Source organism: Danaus plexippus, chromosome Z (genome assembly GCF_018135715.1).
Source record: "Danaus plexippus chromosome Z, MEX_DaPlex, whole genome shotgun sequence".
NCBI classification, from domain to species: Eukaryota; Metazoa; Arthropoda; class Insecta; order Lepidoptera; family Nymphalidae; genus Danaus; species Danaus plexippus.
In genome coordinates, this window is record NC_083559.1 from 8,587,470 (window position 1) to 8,606,865 (window position 19,396).

Sequence of the window (19,396 nt, forward strand, 5' to 3'; positions counted from 1 at the left end):
TTTTAAAGCTCATATTCATCTATCTCAAAAGTTTTCACTCTTTTAAAAGTTTCGACACATTTGCTCTGGAAATTATTCTAGATTACGAGCCGAGTGCATTACCTCCCAGGTGGCCAAAGAACGTTTATACGAGAGAGAGAGAAAAGAAGTAGTCAACTATAAACTTAAAATATCGTTTGTTGTATTCACAAAAGAAATATTTCTTTGAAGGAGTAAATAAACCACATGTTTTTATAAAATTAGAAGTCATAAATTTTATTCAATTTTTTTTACCAATTGTTGTTTTTGCATAATTTTAACGGATTTTGAACTACTAACATTTCCGGGATTAAATATTGTTTATAGGTACATATAAATCTTATAGGTCATGACTTATGGAAAATACTCATAACTGCGATAAGTTTTCCATTTATTAGGGAAGTTTTATGTCTTGCTTGCCATAAGTTTGCATCGTAACTCTACATTCGGAACGTATTCAGTTTCTAATTTGTAAATCTTCACAGATTATAGTATTAAGAGAGGTGATATTGAATGAGAAACGGGAAGTGCTTCGTAGGTAAGGTGTACTAAGGATGCCAAGTTGTGGTAAGCTCGCTGAGATTAACTCGTTATTGATTGAATTCGGCTTCAAAGCAATATATGTATAATTGCAACCATGAAGGATGTAATATACACAAATTATATGACAGGAAGCATGTTGACATATAAAAAACTTATTTTAGGTCTATAACCTAATGCTACATAACACTTATTTTTTTATGACCTATCCTTACCTTAACATGTACTTGTAAATTAACTACAAAACACAAAAATTATGTCGGATCCTTTAGCTTTCGATTAAAAATTATCTTAATTTTCAAACATAATAATTTATTAGTTGAATAAAACAAAATATAATATAAAAATGTTTTCCGTTGAGGCAAATCAAGTTTTGCTAGAATCTTTTTTATGCATATAGTAGGGAATGCAAGTAGATTGTTACATATAAAATTTTTACTTATAAATTCATGAATCTATTTTTAATTTAAGGCCTTTAAATGTAATTGGTTTTTGCTGCCATTTTGTATCATTCAACAAACTAGTCGACAATGTTTGCTCACAGCTCTCGCGCTAATGCTAGTTAGCTAATGCGGTATGTGTATGTAAGACGGGTAAATGTTTGACTTCACAGTGACTGGACGCAAACGAAATATTTGAGGTTTAATAAATATGCCAATAACCATATCATCTCTTTATAAATGTAATAGGTGAATCATTATATATTATATTAGTACTGTTTTAAAATTAATCTTTAAAAAAGATTAATGAGTAGGTATTAATAAGTGTTATGAAAGTAATTACAATATTATTAACTTTATAAATCATCTAAAAAAGAGTTTATTGAAACTACTTAAATATAAAATAATAATAGTAGTTTCAAAATAGGTCTTTTGAATTAAAGAGTTTATTTATAACGTACCTTTTGTGTACCACCATAATCAGAAAAAAAATGATATTAGCATTTTATTGGCAAGAAGGTTCATGACCAATGTAATTTTGAGTTTAGGAATGAAAAATAAGAAAATCTTAAAATTATATCAAATTGTATTGTACATTTTATTCTAAATATTTTTGTTATGTATAAAAAAAAAACTAAATAATGTAAAAGGAAAAGTATTCAATATATAATAAAAACAGTTATTACGTTGTTTTACGCTGAATTTTTATTATTATTTTCATTATTATTTCTTTTTTGTGTGAGAAAATATGTGTACTCATCTATACCTCTTAAACTGTTGAAGTCAGTAATGTGTACCAAGATACTTAAAATTCTTAAATTTTGACAAGTTCTTGGCTGCCCCGGTATACTTTCGTATGAAACTGAACAACTTATAAAGTGGCCTATGTCGCGGAAACTTAATATTTTACACTTGTGGTGCCGTGTTGTACTCAAGCATTAATAAAAGGATCATTTTTTTAAATATATTTTATAGTTCAACATTTGTAATTTTAAATATTGTGCCTTTTAATTAAGAAACTTACTAAGACTTAAATAAGAGCTACTCAAACTAAACCCACATTTACTTTGTGCACGATATGCAAAAAAAAGGTGTTAAAGATAAACAGAAAATATCGACTAACAGGCGGAACAGTTGTTCCTACTATTATTTTTATTTTATAAAGAAACAAGATAAAATAATAATAAAATGTTGTACTAATGAAGATAACAAAAATCTACCAACAACATCTTGTAGTATGCGCCATTCGTAATTTGCTTATTATTTTCTACACTGTATCGTACAAACAAAAGAAAAAATTGTACACAGAAGAAAGGCACAAACAATAAGATTGACCTCATATTATTTCCAACTGTGATTTCTTTCAAGAAAACAATACGTGGTACCTTGAAGATTTAAACTAAAACGTAGCCTAGACCGCGCGCTGGTAGAGCCTTACTTTGTTTCGAAGCATAAAAAACTATGTATGAAAATACAGAACGAATAGAATGATGGCAGCTAAACATTATAATATTTGTAATGTTAGCTTCAACCATATATATTATACAAGTTATTTAAACTAAAAAAGTCACCGGCAACATATATGCATATATTTCATAAAAATTTTGGTATGTGTTATGTTATGTTTAAAGGCACGGGTACGGGTTTTGAAGGTAAAGTAAACTTTGTATTTATTAAAAAAAAATTACTTATAATTTATTTAGTCATATTTTGTTGACAATTCTTTCAAATAAAAAAAAAATGAAATAAAAAAAGTAAATTCATAGTTAATACATCGTATAATACTTAATACAAAACATACTTAATTTTAAGAACACATAATTATATCAGTCAATACATTCACTCTTTGTAGCCATGTAGTTGACACACTTGAAGTTCGCAATCCCTATAAAGAAGTAATATGTGGAATTTTTATAAATTTCTGTTGTAAACTTCAAGTCTGCCTTTTTAGATCTTATTTAATAATCCATTCAGTAAATCTTATCCAATGTAAATTAACGTTAAAACTTACTCGTTTTACAGTGTTAGGGAAGTCTAGAATATCCTTCAATGAGATCTAAAAAGAACCTAGGAGTTTCTTTAGTACATAAACACACTTAATTACACATTCAAACCTCTAATAATTTTTTCACAGGAAAAAAGAATTATGTGTAAGTATTACTATTTCAGGTTCCTCAGCACCATCTTGTTACAATATATGGCACTATGACAAAAATTTTATTTGTAACAAATACTTCATTCTCTTCGAGGTCTCAAGTTTGCCTACCTTTCATCTATTGACAATTATATTTATTAAATATTTAGTAGGTAGTGGTCAAAATAGACTAATATTTATTTAGTAATAGTTTAATTACCTATTTTAATTAAAGTACCTACATTGTCATTCAGTGGAACATTTTATACTGATAATAATTTTTCATCCCAACGCAGAAATAACTAGCGCTTAAACTTAACAGCTAAACTTATATAAACTTCGTCTATTGTATTCTAAAAATGCATTTTGTCACATTGTTCATAATTATTTTACATTAACTATTCTTATAATATTAATACATAAAAAAAGATTAAACAATATAGCAGTCGCAGATAAACGTTGATAAAAAAATATTGATAAAATCAAATATTGATAAAATCAAATATTTTTTATTTAATTAATACGGTAAAAAAATATTTTGTTATGTTATGTATGCATAAGGGTAAAATGTATAAAGGAATAAAAACATTTCAGTTTTGCAATTAGTAAATTTAAATATATAGTATTAATAACAAAATAAAAATGTTCTAAACGTAAACTCGCTCTTAGAAAATTGATCTTGATCATTTTTAGTTTACAAAGTCAGTTGAAGGTGTCGCTCACAAGATGAAGACTAACTATCACATTGTATATATTCTATAGTTTTTCAGGGTTCAATGAACGAGCTAATTTTAAGTTACATATAAAAAACTGCTGATTATTGAAACAAAAGAACTCAACAGTATTTAATGTTAAAATAATATTAGTTGGATTTTCAAGGTCCCTTGAAGGGTTTGTAAATTATGGGTCTTCGGGGAACTCGCGTCTAAATATTAGATTAAAGCCTTAGTTAACCAGTGCTGATTGTGTTAGTATTAAGAACTGAGGGAAAGCAAAAGATTTCGAAAAATATTTGTTATAATTACATTAAACATGTGCCTCTTACTTTGCTTTTTTGTTTTTCACTTCACTAAATTACTTTTAACAGTCCGATACCACTGTTTAAACACCGGAATAAGCCACTTCAACAAGTTTTTTTTTAATTAGAATTAAATTAATAATGTTGAACCCAAGTTATGTGACAATTTATACACATATGAAGTACGTTGATTGTACTATACATAATATATGTATATCAAATACATTCATGTAATAGCGAAATTATAGTAGGGTAAAGTTGATGTGACGTTAGAAACGTCTCAACCTTATAACTCGAGGTGATATTAAATTAATCCTATGTAATAAATTTCACGCTCGTAAGATACTCTGAGAAGCACTTCATCATCATTTGGAACGAGATAGGGACTTAATGTTTGAAATTAAGGGAGGTGACATTTTTTTTAAATCGTGTTTCAGATAAACTAATTAAATATCACATAAAGCCTTATTAGTTAAATGTCTTTGTATTTATTTCAAGTATTAGAACCACGGAATATTTATTGTTGCTAAAGCTAAAATAAAATATAACAATACGATTGGTAGTTATTTTGGTTGTATAAGAATGTCATATTGTTTAAGAATAATAGAACATTTATGCCAACTATTCCATCGTTGCCGTTATACATTTAGCTAAATATAATGAATAGTCTGAAGTTGCTTACAATGTTGTTTAAATACCGTTATAGCTGAGTATGTTTATTCACTAATATTTTTCTTCTAGTGAAGCGTGGCAGTAGACGTCTCTTCTTTTTGTTACCCAACTGAAGAAGGAGGTTCTTGGCCTCTGTCAATGTGTCCGCGCCGTCCTCCACTCCAGACACAAAACCACTCTCTGGTCTCGATAGAGTGGGTGCCGTCGGCAGCAATGAAAACCATCGGTCAATCTTTGCGGTTGAAGACAACTATATGTCATAAAAATGTGTATTAGTATTTTTGAGTTCCATATAGACTTAATTTAACATATTTACATGACATAAAAAGGTTTAAAACTTTAAAAAGTTAAATTGCCTTAATTACTTTGTATTATACGTTTTGAATATATTGTGAAATAATAATTTGTACCATTGTTACGGCTAGCCTTTTCAAAGTAAAGCAAGAGCACTAGTTTCATTACAGCGAATTGGCTGCTATTGTTTTATGAAACATAATCCTTCACAATAACTGGAAACACTGTCTTAATATAGTGTAATTAGTGCCATTCAAAATGAATTTATATTTCAATTTCTGTAACAGAATTATTTAACTAAACAGTTACTTACTAAACTTACCTTTTTTAATAAATTACATCGTTCTGAATGGTAATGCATAAAAATGTGTAGGTTTTTATATATTATACATATTTATTTTGAATAGATTTTTTCTCTCATGAAAATTTTATGTCCTCATTGAAAAAGTTATTATTTTTTAAGTTCAGGGTTGATTACTTAGTATTACGTAGATCGAGGTTTGCTTGTTATCAAATACTCATATAATATGAGCAAAACATACCTATTACTTTTTTATGTGTATTAGAAGTTGATATATCGATATTAATATTAAAGTGCCTCCATGGAAAATCATTTTAGTTAATAATATTTTCTGATATTAAAGATTTAGTAACTTATAGCTATAATTAAATTAAATTCTATAAAGTCGGTCTTCAGCGGGCCCCCAATTAATTATTAATGTAATGGTTTTGTTGTTTATTTTTCAATTTACCACAATTTTTATAGCTAGCAACAGCGATATTTAAATTGTTTATATTTTATTTGTAATTGTATGTATTTTGCCACAAAACAATGTTTGTGTATTCACTTGTAGGAGAAGTAAATATTGGTTGTTAGAGATAGCACGTAAAGTATACATTTTGTTATTTTATAATGTTAAACCTTATTCCATAGAGGTTTAATCCGTTTCAAAGGGAGACTTTATATCATTATATAGTGTTTGAAAATTATATATTTTCCATATTGGTGTAAAATATAGATGATTGTCATCAGAAATGAATTTCACATCGAATCGAGGTGGTATTGAAGTCGAGGTTTGAATAGAAAATTTCAGATTTAAATTTATTTGAATCGAAGAATAATAGTAAAAGCAGGTTAGTGTAACGATGAATTCTTTTAAATATGAACGAATGTAATTACAATAGCGTCTGTACTTCAAAATGGAATTTTAAAGACAAACGTTGTTTCGGACAAAAATAACCTTTTTTTCTACATTAGATATTTAAAAGTCTATTTATCCATTAAATTTTGTTATTGTAACTATTAGCTTAATAGTGTCTGATCTTAAGATTTCTGAGTTATATATAAATAAGATTAGCTACCTTCAACTGTTTGGGTAAAGCAAAAATGGAAGGTTTCTGTTTCTATTCTGTATGAATATATGATATCGTTTTAATATTTCATTTCAAAATGAATAATTTTTAGATTTATTTATCGATTTGGCCTTACATTTATACACATTGTTAAGTTCTTGTTGGGGACGAGAGTAGGCGTGCAATAAAAAAACCGGATTTTGCGCTCTATAAGGAGACATTCAAAGATCATTTCTATATTTTGCAAGTTTTCTCTTATTACGCAGAAGTATTTTTATAGTTCTGATTTTTTTTATTAATAATTTGCTTCAATAAGAAATATTAGCTGACACTGTCTTGATATGCAAAAGTTTTATATATATATTTAAAATTTTCTTTTAAAATTTTTATAAATGTAGGGAAAAATAAGGTATTTTATAAAGACATCCATATTTATTTTCTAATAACCATTATGTGTTTGCTGTGCATAATAACATATAACATTGAAAACATTAATTTCTTGATTATTTTTGTAAAGTATACAAATAACAAAATATTATAAGTTTAATATATAAACACATATTGTTTTTTTAATATAATATGAAAAATTAAAATTAACAAGTCAGATCAATAAATTCAGAATAACTTTCTAATTATACAGATATATTTTTTATTTTGACACATAATTAGCTTTAGTGCAGAAAAGATGAGCTGTTCAAAACCGAATCAATCAATGTTTGCTGAAAACCCAAAGTCTTGGTAAGCTCATCTTATCTTTTAAACATTACTAAATCTATGTAATACATCATAAAACGGTAAAACATTCAATAATTTCGGTTATAGTTATATTGAAGACAAATCTACACATCGATAAACTACTTATAAATTTATTGGAATACATAAATTGCCAAAAATCTTTGAATTACTACTGAAAGATAAAATGTCTAAAATTTTATTAGGACTTGTAAATAGATTATAAACAATTGGCACATACTTTTGTCATAATTTTCTACGAACTATAAGTTTATGCCCCCAAGTAACTATATGTCATAGAAAATGATTATGTATAACTTCTAACACTGAGATTTTTTTAACATAGTTATAAGAACTTTTATTAAAAACAATGTCAAACGCGAAGTACGCATCTTATATAGATTTTAATGACATAAAGGTTTTTAAAACCTAAATTATGATTTATATAAATGCGTACTTTCAAATATTTCACGTTTGTAATTTTTGCTTAAGAACCAATGGGAATATTATGAAATTATCTCATTACAATGCTCGACATAAATGTGATATACTAGCAACAACATTGATAATAATTTATTCAAAGCCAATAGTAAATATTTCTGACTCTAAAGTTTATTTTTTTAGACATTTAGATTTATAATGTTCAAACTTCCCATATAATTTTAATCAGCTAAATAAGGATATGATAAAAAGATATGTAATGGGTATAAATGATAAGATAGAGAAATCAGAGACTAAATCATATTTGATATGTAATTAAGGTCATAATCTATCCTTACAAACAACAACCATTACATGGATACAATTTTGGCACTTTCATGGTCTTTCAGTCCTATCTCACGATATAGAAATTTAACTAATCACATACATAAATAGCATCTGAAACAGAGAACTTAGATTCAAATAAAAAATATAGTTATAAAGGTAACTGGACTCAAATTGGCTAAAATAAATAATTTATCTACTTTGTGGTATGCCTCGTCCATTGTGCCCGCAAGGCCGACATCAGTTCGCTGCGATTTGGCACCTTTTCGCTGGTAGAACGAGTGATCGGTGCTGGCGGGGCAAGCGTGGAACTAGTTCCTGGTACCGTCAATGTCATTCCTGCGGTCGCGTTTCCATCATTTTTAGCTTCAAGCTCATCCACCTTTGAAATACTTTCAGAAGGACTGACGGGTACTATCAACCTTATTCGGCCGTCGTTTCCAGTAGCAGCTAAAGTGCCATTATGAGATAATGGCATTATGAACGAAGCTCCATCGTCAGAGCTTATATCATCAGGTGAAGAATTCGATGAAGAAGTTGGACTACTGCTATAAAGCGAATTCTGTGATTCAGCTAAGCTCATAGCCTGAACGAGAGCATTGAGGTCACTATCAGGGTTAGTGTTTCCCATGTAAAAGTGATTGCTTAGCAGTTTTTCTAAATCAGAATTGCTGAAATTCTTCAACGGTGGAATATCCGGAAAAGCTTTGGAATTCTGGAAGAACTCTTTGCTCTCAGACCCATTCGTTACGTTCATGTCTTGAAATTTTGATATCAAGTAGCCTTGAATTTGTTCATTTGTCATGTTCTCGAAATTTATCGGCGAGCTGGAGCCATCTTGCTTGACCGTGGCAGATGAACTTCCGGGTAAAGGTGAGAGATTTATGTTATTATTTTCGACATTCTGTGTTATGTTGTAGTTTTTAGCGATTAAGCTGATCAGGGCATTGGTATTTATTTGTTCGTAATTTCCGTTACAGCTGTTGATATTTTCAGTTTTCTTCCCGTCATTACTGCCAGAATTTGTCTAAATAAATCAGTTTCAGATTAATCTTAATTCAATAGACTTTTAACAAATTTTTGCAAGCCCTTACAATATTTCGACTTAGTATATTACAAATTTATTTATTCGTAAGTCAAAATATATCTTTCTATTAAATTAAGCAAAAAGACATGCCACACTGAAAGCTGCGTTTCTATTGCATTTACCTAACTACTTTATTTAATATAATGTTCTGTATCATTAATAATCAAACATATGGATATAAATGATAAAAATGTAACAAACATGATACGCTATTGTGTGTTTTATATATATTTATTGCTATTCTGATCTTTTGTTTTTCGGACATATTTCATAAAAATTTATAGCATAAACATATAGAAGACACTTTACAAAAAAAAAATATACAACATATAATTCATGCCATTGTAAAAAAAAAATACATTATAAATTAAATTAAATCATACAAATAAAACATAAACAAGCAAACACATAAATGATCAAAGAAAAATAAAATAACTATACGTATAACCAAAAACCTAAAATGGATATAAAGGATTGTATATAAATATTGTTTGAATACTGTATCAGGTAAGTTATCAGGGGTTTTTAAAATATTAGCTTTTTAATCTTTAAAATTTAAAGAACGACCAGGCCGACCAGTGATATGGTTTTTTTATTTACTTGGGGTGCCATTTACTTTACTTTATTTTATTTGTAAAACAATGTTAGTCTTTACTAGTGATGATTTTTCTTAAAGAAACAACACCACATACACAACACTATAAAAAATCAAAGACAAAGCACATGACAAACGCAAAAAACGTGCACCATATTTTATGAAGGCTAGTCATATTAATTACAATTTACCTCTTAAAATTTGTGAGAAACTAAATTATATAAGTGTTTGGCTAATAAAAACAACTAACCTGTGGTAAGAGCGTCAATTGTTGAGCACTAATTGGCCGGCTGTTTCCCTTTTCTTTCTCTTGTAAATGAGAGACAAGAGCAGCAATATGTTCAAGAAGTTCTTTGTTATGTACCAATAACTGATGGGTACGGGCCTGTAAATAATAATTATGAATAAAGTGACAAAATGGCTGTAGGATTATTATGGGATTGATTTAAATTATTAGGTAGACAATATGCAAAATGTTTAGGTAAGGCACGTCTTTATTTTAAGTCTTCATTAGTTATCTATATCATATATATATATATACATGTATATATATATATATATATATAATACAAAAAATATTGAAAAAATGTATGCAGACACAATTCTGAAATGAAGTCAATTATCCTACTAATATTCTGAATGGAAAAGTTTCGATGTATGAATGTTTCTTGCCCTTTCATCCAAAAACATTTTGAAGGAACTATACAGTAATGTTGCTCAGATATCGAAATAGTCCCATTCTTTGTTTTAGGCTATAATTTTTCCTGATATCGGTATAGGTCCCAAGGGTTACTTTACAGGTAAAAAAAAAAACAAAAATATTGACCAAGATTTGCTTCCAGTACCTGAGCCTCACAGCGAGCTGCTTGCTCTGCAGCGAGCTGATCGCGCAAAAGCAGCAATTGTGCAACAGCTGCTTGGGTTTGTTGCGACTGTTGCTCCAGACGCTCCCGCAATAGTTTCACTTGATGTTGAGAGCTAAGTGGCGTTGCTGCGTCTCCTTCTGGCACGCTAACGTCCACTTTGGTGACGCACTCCGGCAGGTCTGGCAAATTGATGCTGGGAATAGAGATCTGCTGAAAAAATATATCAATGTTTATTTAATATTTTATTTCTTTCTATTACTATGGGTCCTTGTAGATGTCAATATTCTCAAAGGTTAACGCATAATTTATGTTAAGTCGATGAAAAAAGGCCAAACACTGTCTAAAGGGCACTCAAAATAGTACAGTGATGAAGGGTTACATTTAGAATTATATAATTTATAAAAATAAAATTTATAATAAAATCTAAACCAGAACCTATTAAATTTGAAGATTTTATAACTTTTATAGTAAATTTAAATACACATTCAGTTGCAAATATATATATAAATAAAATTTTTTGTTACATAATTATCTAGTATTCTATATAATTATGTAATAAAAAGTTTTCTTTTAATAGTTTCGATGCAATAACAGTTTTAATTGTAACTTAAAAGAAACCCATATAACGAAAAGTCAATTTAATAGTGTTAACGAGAACGGAAAATTTTAAATATTCGTTCTTATTCTTTAGTATGACGAGGAAAATTTAAAGTAAATTTTGAATCACTAATTAAACGAATGATACGCTTGTATACTTATTGGATTCTTTTGAGCCATCATTGAAACAATCACTCATGAAACTCATTCGATGAAGTTGATAGCAGTTGGTGAGATGCCAAACCTGATAAGGGACTTCGTTAATAAACCGACCATTTTCAACTGGTTTAATGATTATGTTGTCTTTACTTGTAATAAATATATTACAGTTATAAAGAACATGGTAATAAAATACCTTCTTAGATAACATATTTGGTGTGTGACAGTTCTCATGCCATGATTATGAAATCTTGCTTTTGGAAATGTTGAAAGTTAAATAACCCTAGTATAAATGTTAGTCATATAACGTGATGTTAGATTTATTGTTATGATCACGGGAAAACTCATAAGTGTTTGCAAAATAAAACTTAACATGACAAAGGACAATTTATTTACCTAATTTAATAAAATATTTGTAAACATCATTTTAATATTGATATCACGTAATTTGTTGGCATTTATTAAAACCTTCACAGATCCACGTGCTGCTAATTGATATAGAATAGATATACATGTCTATTAAGTATTAAGTTACGAGAAAACATATAGGTGTCGAAAATAATATGTTGAAACCAAGTGTAACCGTTGCCTACGAACTAGATTATCCCTATTTTTTGTTACTTTCTATAGACAACTAATTAAAAGAGTTGGTTAAAGTTCAATTACACGTATTGGAAACAAATGATTCAACTCTATTTTCACTATTTATGTTGTACAGTGGCAAAATATACAAGCAGACAAAATTTAATTTAAAGTAAAATAGAATACGATGTTGCGAATGTTATTATAATATAATTCCGCATTGTTCTTGAGCTCTGTTCATAATTAAATATAGAAGGCTTTCAGCTTTTTAAAAATTCTGTTATGAAGTCTATAAAATGCTAAATGAAATTTTTATTTATTGAAGAATATTTGTTTTGTGTTTAATGTGATGCTGTTCACTTTTATGTTTAACACGTGCTTCTTCTTTAGAAATAGGATTTGTTCTTTAGATTTGGGTACTTATTATTAAATTAAACCTAAATCTTTGTGTTAATGAGTTAAACTTATTTATAAAGATTATAAAAAGTGTAAATATTATAAGATACTATAGGTTTAATGAGATCTAAGACTTTCGAGAGTTTTATTCATTAAATACTATAGGTTTACCGAGATGGTCATTGATTAGTATCTCATTCGTCACTTAATAAAATATGTTTATGCGGTACATCCGTTCTTATTTATACTGAACCGAGACAGGCGGTGAACAGTAGTGGAAATATTAAAATTTAAAAATACCCACCATTGACGAAACTACGCTTGTAACTAGTAAATATAGAATATTTTTTCTAAATGCAAAAAAAGGATGCGAAAATAGATAAGAAATCTTATTTATTTGTAATCACAACTGTCCGACTTGGACAATTTTCTTCCAATATATTAAGGATATTAATTTTCTGTTATGTTTAAAATATTTTTAAAGTTTAAAAAATAAATGACAGGTCGACGGCTTTCAACGTAAATCTTTTATCAAAGTCTACATTTTTCAGTGTTCTTGCGTCACTCGCTACGTCATTTCGAAATCTAGAAGTAGTATCATAGTGCTATTCGGGTCGATAATAGAGTTATGATTTATTGTTGCGCTTCTGAGAGTTGAGATATTATTACGTATATTTTGGATATTGCATCTGCTTTTACTAGTGACTAGTGATGAAAAGGATATAATGATTGTATGTTACTTCACGTAAGTAAGTAAAAACAAATTATTGAAAATTTTCCAACAGCTTTGAATGAAAAATGAATGTCCTGCTTAGCATGGTATCATCATTAAAATTCCGGTTGGTTTCTCGGTATACCCTAGCTCTATATTTTTATATTTTTATTTAATACGGAAACTAGATCCGCTATTTCTTCCACTATTCAATATTGACAACAAATCCACCCTATCTTATTTACGAAAACAAACTTAGAAAAGTTTCCCCTTTAAGGAACATATTCTCAATTGAATAAAACATCCTTAAGAGATATTAAATATAAAAATGTCTTTTCTTATTTCACCATAAAAAGGTTACACTTAAGGTGAGTGTCAACTGCTTTGTTTATAAAACTATTGGAAAATGTAATGTGATAAGGCTAGGTAAAAAATAATAAGGCCACAGGGAAGTTTTGTTAATAATTTAGCCTTAAGAATCAAAAGCGAAAGAATTTGTTTACACAAGAGAATTAATTTAACTATGGTAAGATACTATAATGGTCTTAACACTACATTGTACAAAATTATAATAAAATATACTTAATACATAAAATAACTACTACTACTACCTGGTTTACTCGTTTCCCATCTTTCTTTGGCGCTGGTGGCAACAAATCGAGATGCTTGGGTCTCGTGAGCTTAGCCTTCGGGTCATCAGCAGCCTTCGATGTAGATGCAACAGATTCTGAAGCGCCACACTCCGAGGCAGGTTCTGATAATACAGTCACATAATTTATAAAAGAATAATATATTATTTTTAAAATTGTTTACATAAGAAAAGGTGTGCCGTAAAATTATCAGCATAAAAATTCAAGAGCCATGTTATAGAAGTGCATATGTTCTGACACGTTATATTTTCAATACTGCTCTTTCTACTTAGCCAGTTGTCTGAATACGGATCTCTGAGATCTGAAAGAGAATAATTTCTAACAGGAAGAGCCTAGACATTCATTTAAATCGCTGTGACAACTCGCTCGCTTGACAAGTTAAAGTATTGAAAAGAATTTTGAAAAAGAGAATTTTTAGTGCTACATTCAAGAAAATAAAGTATGTTGTAGTTTTATACGGTTAGAGTTTCGATATACGATATTTGTTTGCATTAAAATTGTGTAGCATAGCTTTCTAAATGTACCATGAAAATCTAAAATGTATATTATGTTTGTTTATAGAGTTTATAAACGTTACGAGTCTTCATGGTAAAAAAGAATATATATTTATATATATTAATTATTAGTTTTCTAGAAGTTCTACTATCTAGAATTATGGACTAATAATTAAATTAGAAGATAAAGTGTTTTTCTCCGTAATTTAAATTTATTAATTATAACCCTTATAATGATTTTAACATACAGGACAAAATTTTAAATCATTCATCCAGAATGAGGTTGTTAGAAAATTCTAAATCGTAAAATTTGAAGTAGCTTCCACATCATTATAAGTATTTGAAAATTACAACATATTGAAACTATTTCAAACTGGTTATAGAGATAGATCCGACTGATGTAAATCAAATCCTTTGGACTGGACTTTGTTTCGTGCATAGCCCATACAATTGTATTCAACATTTGCACAATCCAAATAAACTAAATATAGGCGAAAACCTGTCAATATTTTTTTATAACATTTTGGTGGAATCAGTGTTCCATATATAATTTTTTCTTAAAAATACTGTCAAAATGGTTTTTTGTTCTCAATCAAAATACAGCTTGTATAATAGCACACCTTGAACTATTTCCGGAATATATCATAAATTACGGAAATTCAATTTTGAATACGAATTGGTTCAGTAGTTCGATTTTCAAACAAAAAAAAGTAGAATTGCTTTCGTACCTCAATAAAATGTCCGTTTGGAATCTATTCAATTTGGGTTACTGTAATAAATTTAAAACAATCTTTGATGAAAAATGTTATAGACAAAGAAAGCTTGTAATCCAACCTTATAAACGATATCTATAATTATAATTTAATAAAGATTTAATAAATATGATGTTTATCAAGATTTAAATTCGTAAAAAATAATGTTAATTTAAAAAAATATATTCTTAGCAATAAATTCTTAGCAATACTAAACAAACTGTTTCCCGCTTATTTGTTACAATTTTGTAGAGTAAATCAAATCAATATGTTAAAACACATAGGTTTATTACAAATTCTGGTCAATAAATGGCACAAATTAGATAGATGATATGTATGAAACGGAATGTTCTTACATTTTTTCATGTTAAAGATGCGGCAGACTTAAAAAATTATAACTTTGAAAACATATTAAATTAGTTGCACTTATTAAATTTCATACATTCTTCTGCAATTAGAAACTAAAGCGAAGTATCTTTTCTAATTGGTGAGGTATCTTGGGTTTATTGTTTGAAATAAGCGTCAACAGGTAGAAAATAAAAGAGAAGTTAGAATTATTAATATGTTTTTAAATTTCCTTGACTAATTTTATATAAGAATTTAGAATGAAACATGTGTGAATTTGTAATAATACGTGTATAAACTTTGTATCGATACAGATGGAAATAGAGGCTAGGTACTTACATAAAAATTACATATCTCCGGAAGTTATAAACTTAAAAACTGTATGTTGTTATGTCAGTATAGTAATTGCTCAAAGGTAATTTGAAATCTATATAAACACATTTTAATAAATAGCAAAACAATGCCTTCTACAAGACAGCTTACAAACAATCAAGCGAAGGGACTATCCCTTAAAATTTTAATTATTTTTTTATATTTATATCACAATTGGATTGTAATGAAATGTAAAAGTGACCATAGGAACGTCAATGAAAAAACTCTAAGAATTAATTATAATTCGTTTTGAAAAAATTGTTATAGAGCCAAGTTCCACTCCAGAATGATAAATGAATTGCCGTCACATTTTGTTTCCAAATAACTTTTACCATAGAGTAACTAATCTGAGAAAAGTAATTTTATACAAAAAATATAAAACAAATTTATAATTAGTTTTGTCTATTTCTTTTCTTCAAAAATGTAACTAATTTTCAATTCAAAGAAGTAAATTAGTATACATTCCACATGTTTTTTTACAATACAAAACTTATTGGGAGTTTAAAAATAATTTTCTAAGTTTTTCCCTCAACTTTTCGAAAAAATTGCGTAGGTATTTGTAATTTAAAAATATAAGCTTTTTCCTTGATTAAAAATTTAATCTATGTGCTTTTTTACAAAAGCTTTTTTGGTCTTTGTTGTCGAGTGGCCCGTGTTGACTACGAATACCTAAGAGTGTACAATATAAACAATTTTATCTAAAAATACATAAATAGATGAAGACAACACCGCTCATTGGATATTTATTAAAAACATTTGATTTCTTTCAAAAAAATAAATTAAAATTGATTAGAAAACATCAAATCTTGTTAATAACATCAATATGAATTACATTTTCATCCAATTTCATTTATATCTAGAACTGAAAATGCTTGCATCATAAACATAAATCATTTAAGTATTCTTTATCTGGCAAATGTAAAGTAAATAAAAGTTTATTTTGTTTCATTAGATGAATGTATATATGTATGCAACTAAACATAGATACAACATTGTAACATACGTATTCATAGCACGGATATGATCGTTCATCACAAAACTTTATCACCAGCTCCAAAGTAATGGCATACTCATTTTACGAAACAGAAAAAACTGATTCCTATCAATCGAATTTCATAAATCTATTTTATGTTATGTGGGTTGTAGTGAATTAACTGATTTTTTTTTCTATAGACAGTGCCAAATTATTAAATCACGTGATTTTCTCGGAAATCCATTCTGAGAGTATAATAATAACCATAGTACTGTAATATTTTGCAAGAAACATTTAAAAGAACGGCTCAGTGTATAATTTAATTTATTACTTGGCACAGTAGACACTCCGATCACGGCATCAGACAGATTTCACAAAATCAAAATACATGTCCAAAGCAATAAATCCACTATATTTAACTATATAATGTAACGCACATGAGGATGTCTTGTCTGTTTTCTCATAATTATATTCAAATACTTGGCACAAATCAGTTTCTGCTTTATGATGGTACGCTCGATGACCTGTCGGTGTGTGAAAATGGGAAATCCGAAAATTATAGCTTCATTTTATGTCAGCACTCTTACAAGCTTACGTCAACGTAAGTCGAGCGTAATCCATCTCTATTACGTTAACAATTCGCAGGCATGCAAAAATAATTATAAATAATGGCAAAACATAAATATAGTCGCAAGTCGCAAAAACATATAAATCGCATGTCAATGTCAATTGAATAAATAAATTAACGGTCAGTCACTTCAGACATGAAGTGTAATGTAAACTGATATGAATTCAATTATCCAAAGCTATTCAGGTAGTTCGCTCTGATCGAAAAACACTAGAAAAAACAATCAACAATTCACTACCAAACCGCTATAACAGACCTTTGGGAGCCGGTTCATTGACAACGTCAGATGCAGATGTTGATGGCACAGGGTTGTCCGGTGCATTTGTCTGCATCTTGTGACAGACTTCAAAGGCCTGGCCTACAGTGCGGACAATCTTCATAGCCTGATTCTGAAAAGGAAATTGTCTTTTAAAAACATAAAACAAAATATTCATACAATAGCCAATTATCATTAAGGTTACTAGGGATAACAAACTTAACTCTCTGACCTGCAAAATAAGTATCAATACAGATTATATTTTTTAGAATGAGTGTCGCTAATCGGCATCCTGTCTTTTTTAATTTTTTCAATGTGTATGAGACTATATTTAATATATTATTATCATTTAAATTTTCCACTCACACGTAAGGGTGATAAATTAAAATGAAATATTAATTTATTTTACCGTGTAGAAAATATTTTCTTGTTATAGATGAAATAATACTGTAACAAAAGCTATTATTCTGTCATATTGTTTCAACATATTTACTATTGTTATAGAGAATATTGAACAGTTCAGATATGACAATATATTTGCGTAACGTAAATAATAATACTCAATCTGAAAACGTCCGTTTAGTTTCAACTGGAGAAATTTAAGCGCTTAATAACTACAAATATGAATTTAAATGCTTCTATGTAGTTAGGAATATTCCATAAAATATAAACTTGTTAGACTCGTTACATTTGTAATAATTATATTACCAGTTCGAAAATGTTAATAAACAAATGGCACGACAAGAATAAAGAACTCATTATTCCTAACATTCACTCACAGAATAGTATCGTATAAAGTAAAGCAAAAAAACTAAATAATCTAAATATCACAAAATACTTAGTTAAAATTAAGTTAAAGATTATTCTACTGTCCTTTATTAAATATAATTTTTATGAATCCCTAAAGAAGATTTCAAGAAACATCAACTATGAGAAGGTACGACCAAAGTTAAGTATCGCAAGAGTCTCTATTGAATAAACACCAATATAAAAAAAATTACATCAGTTGATGCAAATAAGCTACTTGACCTTTGATCCCATTCAGAAATATTTTTAGCATTTATTTTTAAAGTCAACTTTAAAGCCACGTTTATATTTATAATTCAAGCTTATGTACGCTGTTCTTTGTTAAAAATAGAAACTTTTTTAAAAATAAAAAATAGATCAAGAAATATAACAAAACAGCCAGGATGATGAATACTACACATTTACAGGTGACCGAAGAGATATAAAGAATCCTACGTATCTCAAAAGTTAGTTGCTTTTCTTTCACGATAAACAAAAGAAAGGTTGTTACTGATCCCCCGAAATTACAAAAAAAATAATAATTAAGGTTTATATCTAAGACTGAAATAAGTTTAGTTTAATGTGATTTTTGGGGAAGAAATTATAAAAGATTTAATTTTCACCATGGGATTGTTTTTCTTTTTCGATTTACTGAAGTACTATTTGAAGTTAATTATGTTTCTTTAATTTAAATATCTCCAATTCCTAGGATAGTTAAAAATGAAATTTGATGTTGTCTTGAGTAACAATGACTGCTTATAATATTTCTTCTCTCAGAAGCCATAACATCATTTTATTTATATCAATTTCCAGGCCCATTATTGTAAAGTTGCACCAAGGACTTATTATTTTACATATATATTCGTTGTACCGTATGTTAACTATTTTTTTTTTAATGGAGAGATCTTTTAAGTTAATTTTTTTTTCGCATTTCTATTTTCCTGATATAGTTTGTGTCGTTCTTTTCTATTGAAAATGTAGATAGTTTATTCTCCAGTTAGTCTCATAAAAAATATATGACATTATAATTTTGTATAACTATTTCTTTTAACTCAATCGAATTCAATATTCCACGCTTCAAAAATCAGTTACTATGAAATCAATATTGATAACTTGACATTTTATCAAGGTAATAAGTGTAAACTCAAGTTCAATTCAATGAACTGCTATGCAGGCTGAG

The 19,396-nt window shown here is 28.3% G+C and overlaps 1 protein-coding gene across 6 annotated transcripts in view; it reads right to left on the bottom strand.

Moving 5' to 3' along the window:
* Positions 1–2,757: 2,757 nt before the first annotated feature.
* The window catches only part of LOC116777648 (carboxyl-terminal PDZ ligand of neuronal nitric oxide synthase protein), a 73,400-nt gene continuing 56,761 nt past the window's right edge, over positions 2,758–19,396 (bottom strand). For 2 of the 6 annotated variants that reach the window (XM_061526194.1, XM_061526192.1), the window contains 5 exons: positions 17,431–17,563; positions 13,569–13,714; positions 10,494–10,724; positions 9,899–10,033; positions 6,882–8,993 (listed from right to left, as the gene is read on the bottom strand). In XM_061526194.1, coding sequence (XP_061382178.1) covers positions 8,163–8,993; positions 9,899–10,033; positions 10,494–10,724; positions 13,569–13,714; positions 17,431–17,563 — 1,476 coding nt within the window. In that variant the 3' untranslated portion in view covers positions 6,882–8,162. Of the gene's footprint in view, positions 5,073–6,881; positions 8,994–9,898; positions 10,034–10,493; positions 10,725–13,568; positions 13,715–17,430; positions 17,564–19,396 lie in introns of those variants that run through there. The other 4 variants (XM_061526196.1, XM_061526193.1, XM_032671312.2 and 1 more) reach the window with 4 other exon arrangements.